Source organism: Synchiropus splendidus, chromosome 19 (assembly GCF_027744825.2).
Source record: "Synchiropus splendidus isolate RoL2022-P1 chromosome 19, RoL_Sspl_1.0, whole genome shotgun sequence".
In the NCBI taxonomy this organism is placed as follows: Eukaryota; Metazoa; Chordata; class Actinopteri; order Syngnathiformes; family Callionymidae; genus Synchiropus; species Synchiropus splendidus.
Window position 1 is genome coordinate 9,153,705 of NC_071352.1, and position 18,185 is coordinate 9,171,889.

At 41.1% G+C, this 18,185-nt stretch overlaps 1 protein-coding gene across 2 annotated transcripts in view; it reads left to right on the forward strand.

The window, feature by feature from the left end:
* Positions 1–18,185, forward strand: part of col5a3a (collagen, type V, alpha 3a) — a 46,388-nt gene that overhangs the window by 3,625 nt on the left and 24,578 nt on the right. The window contains exons 2-20 of one of the 2 annotated variants that reach the window (XM_053851297.1): positions 5,045–5,212; positions 5,454–5,667; positions 5,774–5,936; positions 10,136–10,252; positions 11,313–11,699; positions 12,552–12,671; positions 12,732–12,845; positions 12,941–12,994; positions 13,070–13,111; positions 13,245–13,307; positions 14,049–14,123; positions 14,238–14,321; positions 14,395–14,451; positions 14,552–14,605; positions 14,680–14,733; positions 14,828–14,881; positions 15,927–15,980; positions 16,125–16,178; positions 16,634–16,678. In XM_053851297.1, the coding sequence (XP_053707272.1) occupies positions 5,045–5,212; positions 5,454–5,667; positions 5,774–5,936; positions 10,136–10,252; positions 11,313–11,699; positions 12,552–12,671; positions 12,732–12,845; positions 12,941–12,994; positions 13,070–13,111; positions 13,245–13,307; positions 14,049–14,123; positions 14,238–14,321; positions 14,395–14,451; positions 14,552–14,605; positions 14,680–14,733; positions 14,828–14,881; positions 15,927–15,980; positions 16,125–16,178; positions 16,634–16,678 (1,973 nt within the window). The remainder of the gene's footprint in view (positions 1–5,044; positions 5,213–5,453; positions 5,668–5,773; positions 5,937–10,135; positions 10,253–11,312; positions 11,700–12,551; positions 12,672–12,731; positions 12,846–12,940; positions 12,995–13,069; positions 13,112–13,244; positions 13,308–14,048; positions 14,124–14,237; positions 14,322–14,394; positions 14,452–14,551; positions 14,606–14,679; positions 14,734–14,827; positions 14,882–15,926; positions 15,981–16,124; positions 16,179–16,633; positions 16,679–18,185) is intronic. The other variant, XM_053851298.1, reaches the window with a different exon arrangement.

Below are 18,185 nucleotides of genomic sequence, written 5' to 3' on the forward strand. Positions count from 1 at the left end.
ACGGAATCGAAGTGAATGCACGTTTACGAATGCAATTATATTTATTTATTTATTTAGCTATTTAAACATAGTCTTTTCCAAGTCCTCTACATTGAATAAATTATTTATTAATGCTGATCAAAGGCTGAATGTTGGGCACTTTGAGATGCTTTCATCTTTGCTTTCATGGCGTCCTAATGATATTCACGCTGTCGAACCGTGTTCAGAATATATTAACGGTAATTTCCAGCAGTTGCACGAGCACCGACTAGACATGTTCCTGAACTGCTAAGTGATATCTGAAAGCAGACACAGACACAAAGCTCATTCAGTCTGATAATTATCGCTGCCTCTCAGTTAGCATTCTTCAAGGCATCAATTATCTCAATGTTAAAATTAGTACATAGATATCACTGATAAGCTGCTGCTTGAGAAAAGAGGGCAGCAGCAGGAGATAAAAGATCCATACATACAGTCATTTCAGACTTCAGATTGTATATATTAAAGATTGTGACCTGGTTCGACTTACATGCTGATGTCAACACCAGAGTCACACATCTCCTAATTCTATTAAAGCTCTACTGCTTTGTGCTGCACTGAACATTGTTGCATGTGTATCCTCTCATCCGTAACTACTTCACGTTTAAAATTGGCCTCCTTTTCTTCAATACCTTATCTGCGATTACAAACAGATGTGAAACATGGATCTGTCGACCGTTTTATCGTACATGGATGCCGGTTTTTGTCCCAGGGTGTGGCCCAATACGCTCTTGTTTTGGCTCAGTTTCACATAAAAAAAATCCCCTGATACAATGATTCTTGACAAAGTAGGTCTTATTTTGAGTTTGAACAGAGAGTGTAGGTGGTGTGAGTCATCATTTTCTCTAGAGACAGTGAACATATTATTAGCATGCATGTTTGAAGCATTGCTAAGATCTATTTGGAAAATCAGTGCCACACAGAGAGTGACGACATCATGCCGGCACTTTGGTGCCTTTATAGAGGGACATTTGTGGAGTGTGGATGACTCCATATTGCTGTGGGGCAAAAAATGATCACCCCATAAAACAATCACTAGAACAAGAAAAAGCAGTTCCCCATCGATGAAAGCACCCTCTGTTTCAAGGATTCTGCAAACTGGGTGGCTGTGAAATTGCTGGAATTGTCTGATTCTTCCCACGATCCCTGACTTTTTCATGAGATTACTAAAACAATCAACAACAGTGAGTCATCGCTCATCTGTTTCCAGGCACATTTATATGTATCTTTTATCCTAAAAAAAAAAAAAATCTGCGGGTAATCGAAGAATCACTTCTGACTGTGATTCCCCCCCAAAAAAAGATCTACTTTCCAAGAAGCCAAAAACCATTTCTGTCATTGGGACAAAATCACCCTCAAAGTTTGGAGGTCAGTCACAGTCCCAGTAATTGGATTATCGTCAATCTTCAGAGATTAAAGTGGGTTCTATAAACCTGGTAACAGTTCAGCAATAGAAATGAGTAACACAAACGGCGGGTGTGCACACAAGCTTTTTCCTAAGAATCATGGAGATTACTTTTTAAATTGATCTGGCAGCTCTTTCTAGCCAGAGGATTTGGTCCTGAGTCACGCTGAGTGTTATTTATATGGTAAAATTGGGGATATTTCACAAGAAAACATTTGTATTTAATATGGGTCAAGTTGTGATCCAACATTCTCCTGGTATCGCTCCAACAGTGCTTCAGGGAGCACACAGCTGAGTCCAATACTGCCTTTACTCATGTCCATTTCCAGCTTGTCATGAGTTTATTTTAACAGTTGGGTGTGGAATGCCCATTATTTCCTGTGTGTTTCACTGTTGTCAAAGCATATGCTGGACTATTATCTTGAGACTTGATGAATAGCAAACCTGGTCCAGGCATCTCATCCTAAGAAGCAGGGATCGGCTCCAGACCCTGTTTAGGGAATCACAAAATTAACATTTTTTTCCTGAGTTTTTTTCCCATTTTTTGGGTTAAAGATCGATTTTTTGACCCCTCAAATCAATACTAGCATGCATGTACACATGCATGAGGTCAAGCTAGGATTAGAATCCACCAATGGATATTCCCCGACAACACTGCCAGGATTATTTGGGCACAAAATGTGAGAAAGCAGAAGCATCAGACATCATTTTCAAACAAGGATAGCCACCAGTGTGTTCAGACTCCAGTGAAAATCTTTGGAGAAGACCCAGTAGTTGGGCAGTGCCATCATTTCTATGATCATTCATGCTGTACATCATGGAGAGATTCAAATGCTGGAGGGACATTAGCTTTGCAGTGGCTCATCAAAGCCAGTCAACATGTTCTGCAATCCAACCTGAACATTGGTGTGTGGCTTTCTTCTTTTAAATGGTGGCTTTTGTTTTTGTGTGTTATTATAGAGTACAAATTTATTTGTGAACCATTATCATACAATCTACCGATAGTAAGAGCTTAAAAATAAATCAAATTCTTAGTACCGTCAAGTGTTTTTGTGTGTATATGTGAGTATTTGTGTGAAAAAAAACAAAACTTTTCAGATGTATTTTAAGGATTTAAGGATGGTGGCTCCAAAGCCAGACCAGTTGAGAACCATTGACTTACAGGATTTAAGTAGGATACAGGATATAGGTTTAGATCTTGAAAACCGGGGTTTAGGAAGTCTTTCAGGAAGTCTACATATTTGACCAGGAGTTCTGTCTAAGTGGTTTAATTGAAAGTGTTCCATCAAGCCTGTGGAGACAGGACAATTGTGTAAGCACTGTGAGGTTATCTGGTGTGACTGACAGGTTCAGATGGGTATCTTATAGTGAGATCAGAAGTCATGTGAGCACATGATGAGGCGTAGCTATGTGTTTTGTAATGCGAAGAGAGAGGGAACTCCACACCGAGCCCTGAGGGCCCCCTTTGATGAAGCACTCTTGGTGCTACGAACCGGTGTCCCCTGACCGTTTCTGAAATATCCCAGCGTGGGGTCTGGAGTACAAAATACCTTGTAATATTAGGGATTATTATATAAGGAACTTTTACATTTGCTCTTAACGTTGTCCATTGTTGGAGCTGAACTGTAATTTACAGCTTAACCTACTTAGAGCGGCGCTGCAATGCGATGTGGGACTGAGACGGACTGCTTGAAAACCTGCCTCTTATACTAATAAATAAGTCACGCTATAAATTGCATAGTGTTGCTGTGTGTTCACAAGAGTCATTAACAAGGAGAGGCAGAGTTTCTTGGGAGTTCAGCATTCATAAGCTCGGAAATGTTATTTCAGAACCTATTATAAATGGGCAGTTCATCAAATGTAATGTACCTTGAAACAGCTTTAGGATCTCGCAAATTACGAAGGGAATCAAAGAAAATTCTGGGGCTGCTGACATAGATAGCTTATGATGTGGTCATGAAGGCAACGCATCCATAAAGCTGTCCATCTATACACAAGCTTAAGAGCCTGTAGTTTGACAAATTGGCTCCATCTGGTATTTTGCTGGTTTTGCTGATAAATGCCCTCTTGTCCTCTGAGATGGAGACGCGGTATCTCCACATGTTGGATAGGCCTTTCATGCCCGCTGTCACTGCCACTTATTTAAAACCGGGTTCTTGAGTGGATAGGCTTGAAGACGCAAACTACTGTTTGTAAACAATGACATCAGAGCCCCGTCTATCTCGTCTTTCCCTCTCTGAAAGTTGGCACTTCCTAACTACAACAATGGTGGGCAACAGAGTTGTTATGCTGATGATCTTATTGGAATTATTAACACAATATTTTTGATGAATCGTTCATCATATTGACCCTCCACCGATCGATTGCAGCAACAGGTGGTATTTTGAGTTTGAACAGCCATGGTGAAGTACAATCTCAACAGAGACGCTTAAATCGAATTTAAATGAGTCCGGATTTTATGCTGTGTTGTTCTGTTTAAAGTGCTCAAACTTCCTTACATGCCTTGCTTTTTTTCTTCACTGGTTGTTAGAGCATTACAATGCCACCTGCAGGCCTGGCATGTGTGCTACACCAGTCCTTTGAAGTGGTTTGTCTGGATACCTGAAACAGCCATGAGTGTAGTCGAGACAACCTAAGAAAAAGACAAGACCAAAGTGCTGAACACTGACACATTAGTCTGTTTGTCTAATATATTCAGCATCAGCCTGAGAATCTTTTGCCATTTTTTTCCCAAAATGATTCATGAGTGGTGAGGTGCCATGACTCCTATCATTGACGAATAGAGCTTCAACATGTGGAAATTAGGGCAAGAGAGTGAAGTACTTTGTGTTCCTTTGAGTGGGAATCACTTCTTGCTGCCAGTAAAATGATAACCGTGTGTGTGTGTGTGTGTGTGTGCTACCACCTGCACCGTTCTAAACACACACTGCTGAGCTAAATGTTCAATTCTCCAGACTGATCCTCAACTTAATTAGTCTTTGAGATATTTGATTTCTGACTACATTTTTTTAGGGAAGAAACACGCGCTCTCAATTTGGGGTAAATAAATAGTGGCATCAATAAGCTCATTGCGATCTGATTTAAATCCTTTAAAGCCTCACGCTATCCAACTGAGTCTGTTTTCACTGGCTGGTCTCAAATGTTTCAATGAGGATGTGCTTGAAAACCATCCTCATGATGAGAGTAGATGAAGGTCTTTTTGGCCAGCTAAGTGACTTCGATGGATGTGTGGGGCACATCCAGTTGCTGATGCGAAGGGAGCTTTCTGCAGCTGTCAGGTGTGCTTCAGTGGGATTACGCCTGAGACACTGTACCACCCCTATCCCATAATAACAGCCACAGAAGCCACCTGCCACCACATCTCATAGGAGCCAGGCTCTTCCGTCTCCTAGGAAGCAGGAAGCCTCCACACTTTTAAGAGCTGCACTAAACCCCAATCTTCGGCCTGCTAACAACCGGCACTTAAGCAACCAGACAACAAAGTGCAGCAGCATCTACAGGGGGCCATATGATTAAAAGCGGGGACTCTAAAGCATATCCTGAAAATGTATAGCTCAATCTGAAAGGCTCAGATACTAACCTGGCGAGGTTTCTGTAATTCCTTTTTTTTGTCCTCCACAGCAGACCCTATCGATGTTCTCCGAGTGTTGGAGCTGTCAGGCGACAGGGAGGGGGTTTCCCTGCAGGCCGGTCTCTGCCACAGCAGGAGAGGGATGGAGGACGCCGACCTAGCCTTCAAAATAGACAAAAGGATCCAGCTCAGCGCTCCCACCAAACAGCTTTTCCCCGGTATTTTCCGCTTTCATATCCAGCTGGGAAATACCTGAAGTTTTCAAAAGAAATTCTGATCGTTTTTGCAGCATGTATTTGAACGATTTGACTTCAAAGTCCATTTACTCTACTCTGGGTGCTTACTGTTTAAATTACCTCTACCCAGGTCTGGCAGGGGGTGATAGCTGCATCTTAAATGTCTGCTTCTTGGTGGGATCTTTCTGACTGGCGGTTGCTTTCTTCTCCCTCGGCGGAACAGATTCAACGTTTCCACAGAATTTCTCCATGATGACAACCTTTCGTGCCAAAACTGGCTCCAGGTTTTTCCTGCTGTCAATGTATGACACCCAAGGGGTGCAGCAGCTGGGGCTTGAAGTGGGCCAATCACCAGTCTTCCTCTATCGGGACCAGAATGGAATGCCCAAACCGGACATGTATCCAGTCTTCAAGAACATCAACCTGGCGGATGGAAAGTGAGTATATCATAGGCTTTATCCAGATCGCTTCTGAAACTTCAATACGGCACAGACAAAGTGTGCCTTAGACTGTCCTTAACCAAGTGTCCTTCCCCCAATACAGGTGGCATAGGGTGGCGTACAGTGTTCAGGGCAGAAGTGTGACTCTCTACCTGGACTGTCGGAAGGTTGAGACCCTTGATCTGCTGCGAGGGGGTGATGCTGTAGTCAGCACAGATGGTGTGACAATGTTTGGTGCTCGTCTTCTGGATGAATCTGTTTTTGAGGTAAGGCTTTCTAAAACAGTCAATGTGCTTTTAATTTCAACATTTCATTCCCACATCTCCATCTCTGGTTGCCTCTGTCATGGATGTTTATCATTACTTTTGAAATTTATTGTGTAACTACAAGTTGCTGACATGCGGCTTCCACGATGTTGCAGTTTGCCACACTTAAAGTAACATTGGAGTGGATACAGATAGCAAATAAAATGACCCTTTTGACCAAGGGGAAGAGACCTGGGCAACGTGCGGCTTTGGGGCCGCATTTGCTTGTATGTTTCGTGCCCCTCTTTATATCAAGTGAAGCAATAAGTGAATTTTTTTTACACTTTCTTGCAATTTTGTTTTGTCCACATGTTATTATGCGTTACCAGTTCCACTTGAAAGATGCATCTGCCACATTATTTGCCTTTATAAAAACAGAGCAAACAGCTTTCATGACTAGAGATTGTGGTGGCCCCTGGCAAAATAAACAACACCAGCGCCTCACAGTTTCGACTGCATGCTGTTTTCTCAAATCAAGTTTCACGGATTATTCCTATTTTTGTTGGAGCCGGTCACTTGACCGACAGAGCAGTTTCCCAATGGGAACCAATTCAACGTACAGTAAACAATTAAGTTGAATTAATTCATCATCAATCCTTAAAGTTTTTGAACAGAGACCCCTTACACATAACCTGTGCAGCCTCTGAGACAAGAGGTAAGAATAAATTGAATTCAAAATTTAAAGTTGAAACAAGGTACTCTGATGTCTTAATGCTATATGACTGATTGGTAAAAAATAAGGTATATAGAAATGCCATAAAAGCCAATAACAATTGAGGTTATTTTTTGTGCGCGTACAACTTTTTTCTCATTTTGTTTATGTTAAGTATATACATTTCCTACTGTAGTTATATTACAGCTAGATATTACAAATTCCCTTTTAATGTGTTTCATAATTACACAAAATGTTGTGCAATACAGCCAGCATGTCTTTCTTATCTGAATGAATGATATGAAACATATCCTACATGAGTTAATATTGCACCAATATCACCATGTAAAGCAACAATTTTCAGTTCAGTCCACCCAGTGCTGCTACAACAAACAAGGAAAGAGGTGTGTGAAGAAGAGTCGTTTGGACTTGCCCGGCATCATCACCTTTGGATGGTGTATTTTACCTCCTTTATTCTGAGCTTCAGATGTAGCGCAGTGAAGACAAGAGATCATTATATTCTATAATTCTGTTCAGTGGGGAAGTGTAGTAGTTAAGTGATCATCAGTGAAAAATGTAGTAGCCATATGCTTCAGGGGGGACAACAGGCTGTTTTGACAAGGAATAAAAGTTACCAAGTAGATTTTGATATTGTGCAATCAACAATAACAGTGTGATTCAAGTGCTTAGTAAGTGAAAAAAAAAGTTTTCACACACATTATCTAAAAGATAGTGAAGGTATGTCATCTATCAGACACTCAGCGTGAAGCTATCCTATGTACAAGGGGTTGAGGTGAGGTCTTGAGCAACAGCCACGCAGGTTTCTCTTGTGGGAGTGAACTACAGACCAGCTGGAGAGATTGGATCACCACAGCTGGCGAGGGAACACCATTGGATTCCTCTGAACTTACTGAAGTCCCATGTGAAATCTAAATTCATTTTTTGGTTTGAAATAAGTCACGCAGCAGGAAAAGGTCTTCTCTTCTTGACCAAAAACTATCCTTGCTTGTTCTCACGAGTGTTTATGCAGATTGATTTAAGGATATATAAAGTCAGTGTATCAACTTGAATGAAGTGCTGCACTTTCATTGGCTCTAAAAATCATAACTGTTGCAGTGCATTATGGGACCTGTGAGTTGAAAACGTTTTTATAATCTTAATATATATCCATCGAATTTGACCTGCTTGATGTAGAGAGTTGAAAGGTTCAGTCAGGATCAGAACATTGTTGCGTAGTTAAACTCTGCAGAAAGTACAAGAGGAGTTTTTGACTCCCTACCTAATAGACAGAAACTGCAGCCTCTTCACTGTCAGGACCAGAAACCAGATGTGCAAGGCCAAGCCAGTCCACATCCTCTTCTTGCCTATGGGCTTTACAAACACTGTCAGGAACTCCCTCTCCTAAAATGCCACACAGTAACTCCAGTGTCCCCGTGCCGTAACTTCATCTGCTCCTCCTACGCTATAAGTAACTCGTGAGTGGCCTCTCCTCCGAGACTGACAGTCATTTCAGCTTTTAAATTGCTTTATATCCCACTTAAGAAGACGAGTGTGTCTCCTTGTGGGCACATTATATTACCCGTTCAGAGGCAATAAAAAACATTCATTATCAGGTGGCAAAACTCCAAAAAACATTCCTGTAATTTATTTGGAATTGGATGCCACATTTATGCTGAGAAGGGTTGTGATTGAATCAGAAGTCTGCTGATCACATCTGGTCCGGATCATTTCACCTCACACTTACACCAAAGATATGCGTCGGTGTTTGTATCACTGTGGCTGGTACCAGGGGAAGGCAGATTAAGAAGGATGACCTCCAGGTCTGCTGTTCCCAGGCCCTGGTTCTGTGGGAGGAGGCCAGTGTTCCGGCCCAGTTCCCCCAGCGTGGGAGCATTGAGGTTGTGGTCAGCCACTAATGTCTGTATTGTTTCCAGACGCAGTCGAACAAGTTGGTTTGCTTTACTTTTGTAAAGTAAACATTGAGCTCAAGTGGTTGTGTCACCCCGGGTGCTCCCACTTTTTCGACTGACTAAGTTAGCATGACTCGGTCAAAACGTGGCTTCTGTCTCGGATAGAAGTAGAACCACATGCTGTGACTAACTAAACTGGTCATGAGTCTTGATCCAATTTTTTCTAAACAATTGAAGAGATGGAAAAACGGGAATGAATATGCTGTTAATTTCACAGCTGTGTTCACCGTGTTTAGGCGCGACTTAAGTCTCAGTGGCAGGAATATTAATTTGACATTGTTTGAAATTAATATACTAACAAAGTGTTATTCATCTACCCAGTTTATGTATAGATAAATGATTTATCGTTGATACATCAGCATTTGTGTCGGCAGCCTTAGAAATCAAAAGAAAAAGAAAAATATGAGCAATACATGTTTTGATAAAATATATAATAATGTAAGTTATATTAGGTGTGTGAATTCTCATTTCGTTTCAGTAAAATTCCCCTGTTTTGCAATTTGTTTGTAAATAATGGAAAAAATGAACCAAAAAAAAATTTCAAAAAAATAAAAACAGATGTGAATGTCATTATAAAAATTAACTTTTAAATTTATTAAATGCAGGAATACATGAGAAAAAAGGTTAAAAGATATGATGAAAAATGAGGAATGGTGTTTTTAAATAATTCAAGAATTAATTTAAAAACCAAATACAAACTTAACTTAAGTACTATAGAAATATATCCATATCCATTGCTGACGTTTAAATACGTTTCTGACTCTTGGGCGCCCCCTGTGTTCATAATTCATGACACGTTGGTGTGTGCTCACACTTTTCTAAGTGATTGAAAAGGTGGAGTGATTAAGAAGCATCAAACTGTCAAATGGCTGTATTAATGATACCTTTTGCAGCAAGTGTGAATTACTTCATGCTCTTTAATGAAGTCTGCCTTTGATGAAAGGGAGACGGATGCTATACTGTACATCTTATTTGAGTGAAGTGTCCTTGAAGTGTTGAGATGTATTCCTTTGCCTGTGTCTTCACTTGTCCTTAGGCGCTCCTGCTGTAGATGAGGTTTGGAGTGGTGGAGGAAGCTAAAACAAAACAAAACAAAACAAAAAAAGCTGTGTTTCAACAGGAAAGAGGTTGCACTTGGTTAGAAAAACAGGAAAACTCCTCACTCATGCATATTGCCTTTGATCTTGAATTGAGATTGGATTAGCTCTTTGTTACCTCTGTCACACTTCTGGCGTGATTGAACCCGACAATTTCCCTTTGTGACTTTGGTGTGTGCCCCTTACTGATGGAATGTGTCACATTATACTGCTTCTTAAGATCATAGTGAGAGTGATATTTTTTATGAGGGATATGACTCCATCTTGCCAACAACAACAACAATAACAATAATAATAGTCGTCATCATCGATGACTTCTTTCTTACTCTCATTTGTCACTCATCATAATCTTAAAACACTACACTACTTTAAACAGTGTGAAACTGTCAGCATTTATGCCTATTATTTCCATTTAACTTCATGATTTCTTCTTTGTAACAGGGTGATATCCAGCAATTACTAATTGATGCGGACCCGAAGGCTGCTGCCAGTTACTGTGAAAACTACATCCCTGACTGTGACCTGCCTCTGCCCTACAGCATCCAGGACGTACCGGAGGTCAGCAAAACCATCATAATAATCTTCCTTTACTGTGGAGAGTCAGTCAATTATTGTGACAGGTGAAATAGTGCAAGATAGTGAGCGCAATGAGGAACCATTTTCGTACCTTTCTGGCTGCGCCGTCTTGTTTTTAAACCACAAACCAAAGCGAGGAAACATCCCTTTTCTTTCTTTGTAGTCCAATTTTATTTCAAAAGGAGGCGGTTTTTAGAGAGGGTGACATAAGTCGTGACATGATTTCGTTTTAATCTCGCCAGCTATAATGGGTTTGGGTGTTACCATTGGCAGAAGGCGCTCTCTAACACTGTGCCAAAGGTCTGTAGCACAACAACGTGTGGAATAAAGGCGTACAATCAATCATGAATATAAATTACAGCATTAATCCTTTTGTAGTGTGGCTGAGGTAATTTTGTGAAGTAGCCTGAGGTGTGTGTCTGCTTTTGAAGAAATGTGATGCTAAAATATGCTGAAGAAAGTGTGTATTTTTAGCCCAAATGTATGTGATATGGTCACAGTTTCACCTCAAATAGACCAATTATATTGCTGACCTGTTGATAATCAGCTGTTCAATAGGAGAATTGTACAACTCAGTACCACACACTTTACAATCTGCCATTGAAGTAGTGAAAATCCTCTTGATTTATAGCTGTGCAGTCGCTGTTGTGCTTGGTCAGAGTTGTAATGAGGAAACTAGCTGCAGCAACGGAAAGCTGTTTTTGGCGTGGAGACTAGCACAGCTGAGAAAGGAGCAGTCCAGTTGATGTCAACATCTGTCACCCCACTGACCTACTTCCCATCATTCTCCGTTACACACTGACCTTGTTTACATGTTCTGCTAACTCACATCACCGATGGCTTTCACAGAGTGGGCCATTCATTTTTGTGACATGACCCATAGGAGAGTGATACTAGACATATTTTTCACTTCCGGAACTCTATAGTAAATTTGCATGTCACTAAGGCTGTTAAGGTAGTTTGACTGACCACAAATCTGTTTTGCTTGAAGCTAAATGTGTTGTGAAACTTTGCCAAGTTTGGGTTTGATGCCTTGATGTAGGGTGGCCAGCCTGCCAAGGCACCAGAGAAGCCCAAAGGACAAAAGAAGGGACGAAAGAACAAAAAGAAGGGACGAAAGAACAAAAAGAAGCGGGACAAAGGCTCGAAGGGCAAAGGCAAGGGCAAGGGCAAAGGCAGGAAGGGCTCCCGGAAGAAGAAGCACGATGAGAGTTTAGAGGAAGGCTTCCTTCAAGTTTCGACCAAACTCCCCGAGTATCTTTCTCAAGAACCGTTTCAAGCAAGCCCGGCTACAGATGTCAACGAGGCGGTGACTGTCTCTCCCACTGAGGCAAAGACTTTCATTGAGATGCTCACTCTCGAGCCAGAGACGCCTGAAGTGTCCACCGTGCTGCCGAGTGAATTCCCCGAACCAGAGGATGCTCCGGAGGTAGACAACTCCCTTCTCCCCACACCTCTGCTGTGTAGCACCCACATCCTTGTCTTCCCCCAAACCATTAATCCACCTTGGTCAAAGCTTTATGAAACTGGTTGCAATAATAATACCGTCCACCATGGTGCTAAAAATTCTCATGAAGATTGTTCTTCTCCTACCACAAATGTTTCTCTGAGTATCTTTAAAAGAATAATGTAAACACAAGAACGCAAAAAATGTATTTAATTATAAAAATATTGTAAAAAAAAAAAGAAAAAATAGAATATTTAGTATTCACCATTTAGATGATGTGTATTTAATTTTGTGTATATAGAGAAATCAACCCATATCACTTTAAAAAGATAGAATGCTACTCATTTATCTGTGTTTTTTTTTAAATTTTCCTCTGATTTGGGGTCTCATTTTATTAGTTCCTTGTTCCTTGGAAATTGGAGGGAATGTTCGTAAAATATTCTATTTCATGAAGCCATCGCAAAATATCAATGGAACAAAGATGGCAGTTAAAAATGAATTAAATAATGTGGTTAACAAAATATTAAGTCTCATGTTATGATCTATTTAATATGTTGGAAATTCAAATGCATGTTATTGAAAACATGAAGACTGAATAAGTGTTTGGCAGGAGATAAAGCAGGAAGTTTGTGGCTCAATGAAAATGGAATCTTATTACCAGAGATGTACTGTATTAACACTTAAAAACTCACAAACAATCATGCGAAATTGCTGACTTTAACTATCACATAGCTTGTCACGCTGAATCTAACCTCTGCAGATTATCATAATTCAAACCTCCACCTAAACAGCTTCAATGGACGTGACTTTAATTCACTCTTGGTCGACCTGCAGGAGGAATTATTGGTGAAGACGCCGGTGGGGGAGGAGCATGAGGACCACCCTAAGATGGAGCTGGATGATGCACTTGCTGTCTCCACGGTGACGGTGGCGCCTAATGTAACCGATTATGAGGTGAGATCAGTACACATGCCAGAAGTGACCTCAGATGCTGATTTGAAAAATGTGTGACAGATTCTTGAATACGGGGATTTGAAGAACGACACTGACTCGTATGAAGAGTATGAACCATACGAGGACAGTTTTGACTTTGCGAGGCGCGAGGGAGCAGAAACGTGGGAAGGACAGGTAAAGAGTGCTCGAACAGTCAAGTGGACAGGGTGAACTCAATGTCTTCTGTTGAGTGGTTCTCAACACCGTATGGATGTATAATCTCTCCGCAGGCTGGTGCCACTGCAGAGAAAGGCCAGAAAGGAGAGCCGGGCATTTATGAACCGGTGAGCTGAATATAATGAGGCGTGTGGATACTATCATGATTGTATCTAGTGCTTATTTTTTCCTTCTGTTTCCAGGGAACGGTTGTGGAAGGACCTCCAGGGCCTTCTGGGCCACAGGTGAGCTCCGCAAGGAAGTAATAAAATGATAGAGACTTTTAATCCTGAATCACAAAAAACTTTCATATCTTCTTAAAAGTTAATCCAAAGTCAAGTTACACTCTGAAACACGTGATCCATGTGTTCATTTCAGGGACTTCTCGGCCAAGCTGGACCAATAGGACCTCCAGGACCAAGAGGAGATCCTGGGGAACGGGTGAGTTAGGCATTTGTTTTTGGCAAGAAACGATCTGGTTGCTTAGTGCATCTGTCTCACCCTCTTCGTTCCGAGGATGTGGGTGTAAATGTATCCATGACCTCACTTTAAAATTTGTCACAGAGCTCACAATGACCTGGCGCACTGGGATTTGCCCAAAGGACCACAGAGATTCCTGCGGACGCACATGTTTGACCTAATTTTGGTCTGTTCGTGATGCTCAAATATCTCCACAACAAAACACATTCCTAAATATTTTGTGTCAAACAATGCAAAATATTAGTTATTTTAAACTGTATTTGTTGCTGTTATTATGTTGTTATTAAGATACAGAATTACCTCACCAGTCCTCACATATATTGTGCTAAGCTCAGCTAAACCGAACAAAGGTCCACACTGAATCCGATCCAATAATTATATTTTTTCTTTAACACCAAAAACGGAAGTAGACTTCAAAATACCTGAAATGACGGTAGATATATTTTATTTTATGTAAGGCTTTTCAATATTTATGTCAGGATTGTCCACTTAAAATGATCAGAACCATCAGATTTTTGTAGTATCTGTGTATTTTGGAGAGCAAATTTGTTTGTTTAGATGGCTTTCTACAGTACTTTGAGCTGTTTACAAGATTTGTGTTTAGCCTGGGAATGAGAGGATGTTTGACTTTGTCCGCTGAAAAGGTCCTTTGACTGACACTCTCGGGAATTCACTAAGTCATCGCTTCCTTTCGTCAAACAGGGTCCCCAAGGACGTCCTGGTCTCCCGGGTGCTGATGGGATCCCTGGTCCTCCAGGAACTTTGCTGATGCTCCCAGTAAGACTTGGCTCATCTGCAGCCTTCCATAGTATCAGTAGAGGGTCACGACCACAAGGGGGGGCTGTTTGCTTGAGCTTCCCTCTTGATCTTACTCTTTCATCTCGCTCCCAGTTCCAGTATGGAGGTGATTCCCAGAAAGGACCGGTTGTGTCCCCACAGGAGGCCCAGGCCCAGGCTATAATCCAGCAGGCTCAGGTAAAGACCGCATTTTTTTTTTTTTGATGCACAAACTGAAATCTTAACACAACTTTTGTGTTCGTTGCTCCAGCTCTCAAGGAAGGGACCACCTGGCCCAGCGGGTCTGACTGGACGACCCGGCCCAGTGGTATGCACCATTAGGCATCCTATAAAAAAAGAAAATTCTCTCTGTTTTGCCCGTATTATTTCGCCACTTTTAAACAACAAACCCTGTCTCGGTTTTTCAGGGCATTCCTGGCTCCTCTGGGCTAAAGGGGGATATCGGAATCACTGGTCCGACTGTAAGAGCTATGTGTCATACTCTTTTTTTAATGGACACGACTGCAATGATTTCACCTGTTTCTCACCTGTGAAGGGACCTCGTGGCTTGCCGGGACCACCAGGCGCTAATGGGAAGCCGGGAAAGAGGGTGAGAAAATTCTTTTGAAAGACAAAAATATATATATTGGATGTGAAAGACTTTTTGAGGTGGATGGTGTTAACTTGAGTTTTCTGTGTGGTAGGGTCGGTCGGGAGCTGATGGGGGTCGTGGACTTCCAGGTGACACTGGCACAAAGGTGAGATAGCAGTGTGAACCTGCAGCGCTGAAAATGCACTCAAACTTTATGAATATTTTCGCAACATGAATTATGCTCTTAAAATTTTATATCTGTTGTCTCCAAATATGAATTATGAATGCCAGAAATCAATGGTATTTATGAACAGTGTATGAGGAGATATTTGTTTATTGTCATTAATATGAAGCCGTTGAAGTCATATGTCAAATCATACTCGATAGTAAATCTCTTTAAATTGACGTTGATGTTTTATTTGATTTCAAAACAATTTTATTTAATATAAATAGCATCTTTTAGCATCACTATATGGTATATAAACGATTTGTGTTACAGTTGAGTCCACATTACCATGAGGGGTCAAAGGCCGAGACCCAACTGAATACAGACATGTTTGAAAAATAATTTCTCTTACTTACTGGTCTTACTCTACTATGTAAACAAGAGTCATTAAATAAGGATCTCCGCCGTGTTGGGGGGCAGTGGGATGTCAGTTATGACAATGAATTGGTTGCATTTTAACTCAAGAAAAAAAAAGGAAGAAATCTGTTACCCAGCCAGACTGAAACCGAAATAAGGCTGGGTTTAAATCCAACTTAGTCAACAATACAGGGGTCTTTTTGTGTCACATTTCACAAGACTACTTTGCGAGTCATGGAACTTCAACGCCAACGTCAACGTCACTTTTCTTTCATTCAATATTGCACTAAACACAAAGAGTAGAGGGAAGATAACTCTCCACATCAAGCGGAAGCCGTCAGGTACCCAATCTCTTATTATATTTATTGACAAGACGGCAAGTCCATGGTAGCTGTGGGACCAGCTTAGCCAATAAATCAAGCTCCCGCGATTTCAACGCTGACAGAACGGCCCGGTCTTTATCAGTCAAAGCAGCGTTCTAGTCGACCCACAGCTACTGCTCCCAGATCAGAGCAGATGCACGGCCCTGCGCTGGGACACCTCTGGAACAATGCCGCTAATGTTTACACATTACCATATGTGTCTGTGTTTCCACGCTTAATGGTCTTGTTTCTCCATTAATTCTCAGGGCGACAGGGGCTTTGACGGACTGCCAGGTCTCCAAGGAGACAAGGGACACAAAGTGAGTAAGATTTGGTAACCTGACATCATGATACGCTGAATAATTAGCAGCGCAGCAGATGTTTATTTGCATTTAATCGCCACCATTTCTGCCATCACAGTTTGTCACTGCTGGAGTCTGTATTCTAATGCTTTTATCATGTAGGGCGACAGGGGGAAGCCTGGTCCTCAAGGTCCTGTCGGAGATCCAGGAGAGAAGGTGAGTGCAAAAACACCCTCCACAATGGCGCTTTGTTTTTCCATCACACAAGGTTAAAAGGAAAGTCGTTTCCAGATCAGTGAACTCAATTCTACAAACCGATTCGATGGAAACACACCAGAGATCAAACCATCCTGCGCTGAAATTCCCATACTTCTCACTCCACTTTGCAGGACTGAACGCTTTGATCATCCAGCTTTTGCAAAGGACATGAAAGCCATTCCATCTATCCCCGACATACAAATGAAAGTATTACTCAGTCAGGATGTTTTCGATTCACGAAGGTGGCAGGGGAAAGTTGAACTGAGCACGCTGTTCATCTTCTCCGGGAGATTGTCGAGTCTTATCTGTCAGCCGGCGAATTTATTTAATGAGCTATTTTCACAGATTATGTCTGAGGCGATATTGATGTTCCCACACCTGAGGTTGACATGGCTTTCTCCTCCGTGTTGCAGGGCTCTGATGGACCTGTTGGGCCAAGAGGGCAGCCTGGCGAAGCTGTGAGTATTTCTGTCCAGTATGTCCTGAAAAAAACTGCCTGCAGCACAGGCTAATTATACGCTAATAGATAATAGTTCATGGTGTGGATAGCACTGTGACGCAGTGGTTAGTACTGCGGCTTGTATGTGTGTGAGGGCTTGCCTGTCTATATGTGCCCTGTGATGAGCTGCCATCCTGTCCAGGGTGTCCCCTGTCTCCAGCCCTCTGTGATCCCATTAAGCCGACAAAATAAGAACATTCATTGTGGAAGAAGGACTCGAGACTTCCTGCTTCCATACTTTTCATTGCATTCCACATGTCGGGGAAGACACAAATCAGTTGTTCAAAATTGTAGTTTCACAAAACCTTATAGTTTTTCAAAAATATCAAAAAAATTTTTTAAAAAGTATATGCTAATTAAGGTCTTTAAAATTAAAATGACAACACGTATATTCAATATCGCATATCAAATAAAAAGAAATGCATAAAGAGATTTTTTAAATTCAAATAGTTGATGCAAGTATTATATCTGAGCAACCCTAACCCTGTATAATAGGATATTTATTGAATATTACAGGCCAGTAAAATACAGTAAATAAACTTGCGACACAACCAGTATATCCAAATTATCCAACATTGAAGCTATATTTGACAGTTATGTTATGTAAACGAAAAAAAAAAAAGATGGCTGTCACATTGTAATGTAATATTTTTTGTTCACTTATGGTTATTCTAAATAACAAAACTACTTCTACTACTATTGATAATATTCTAAAGAAAATTTGTGAAATTGGAAAAAAAAAAAATGAAATGGAAAACGAGTAAAACATGACGCACAACATTACAACAAGTATGAAAACAGCAGTGCAGATAAGGTACAAATAAAAACGGAATACATGCTATGAGGTCAATCAAGTACTTCATTGCTATAACATTTCTAATATATAAATAATCATAAAATTCCCCTGAACGGATTGAGTGAGTCGACATTATCACAAAAAGGCCAGTCAGTACAAGTGTGTGGGACTTCATTTATATGTATTGTGATATAATACAGTAGCAACAGCTCATGCCAGGATTTATAATGGAAAGGTCACAGACATGAAATGTTAGCTGTAAAATAGCTCAATGTCGTAGTTGCGCGGCAGCAAAGATTTTACCAACCGGAGTAAAGCAACTTGTTTTTTTTTAGTCTATCTGTGCTGGAAACTGGTTGATTGCTTATGACTCACTCGCCATCTTTCTCCCAGTGGGTGAGGTTTGGACTCAGCATGGTTCTGTCCCTCCAAATGGATCACCCATCGCAGGACGAAATAGCGTGTCATAAGACATGTTAGGCGGGGTGTGTTAAACTACAAAGACAGAGCAAAGAGAAAATTGAGGCAGCCAGGGACAAATGCGAGACCGAAACACGCTTGGCGCGGAACATTGCAGAGAAGTGGAAGATTCGAGAGAGGAAAGAGATAAAATCCTGGCCTGAATGATTATATTTCCATATCAATCACTTCCCAGGAGATCACAGATGTG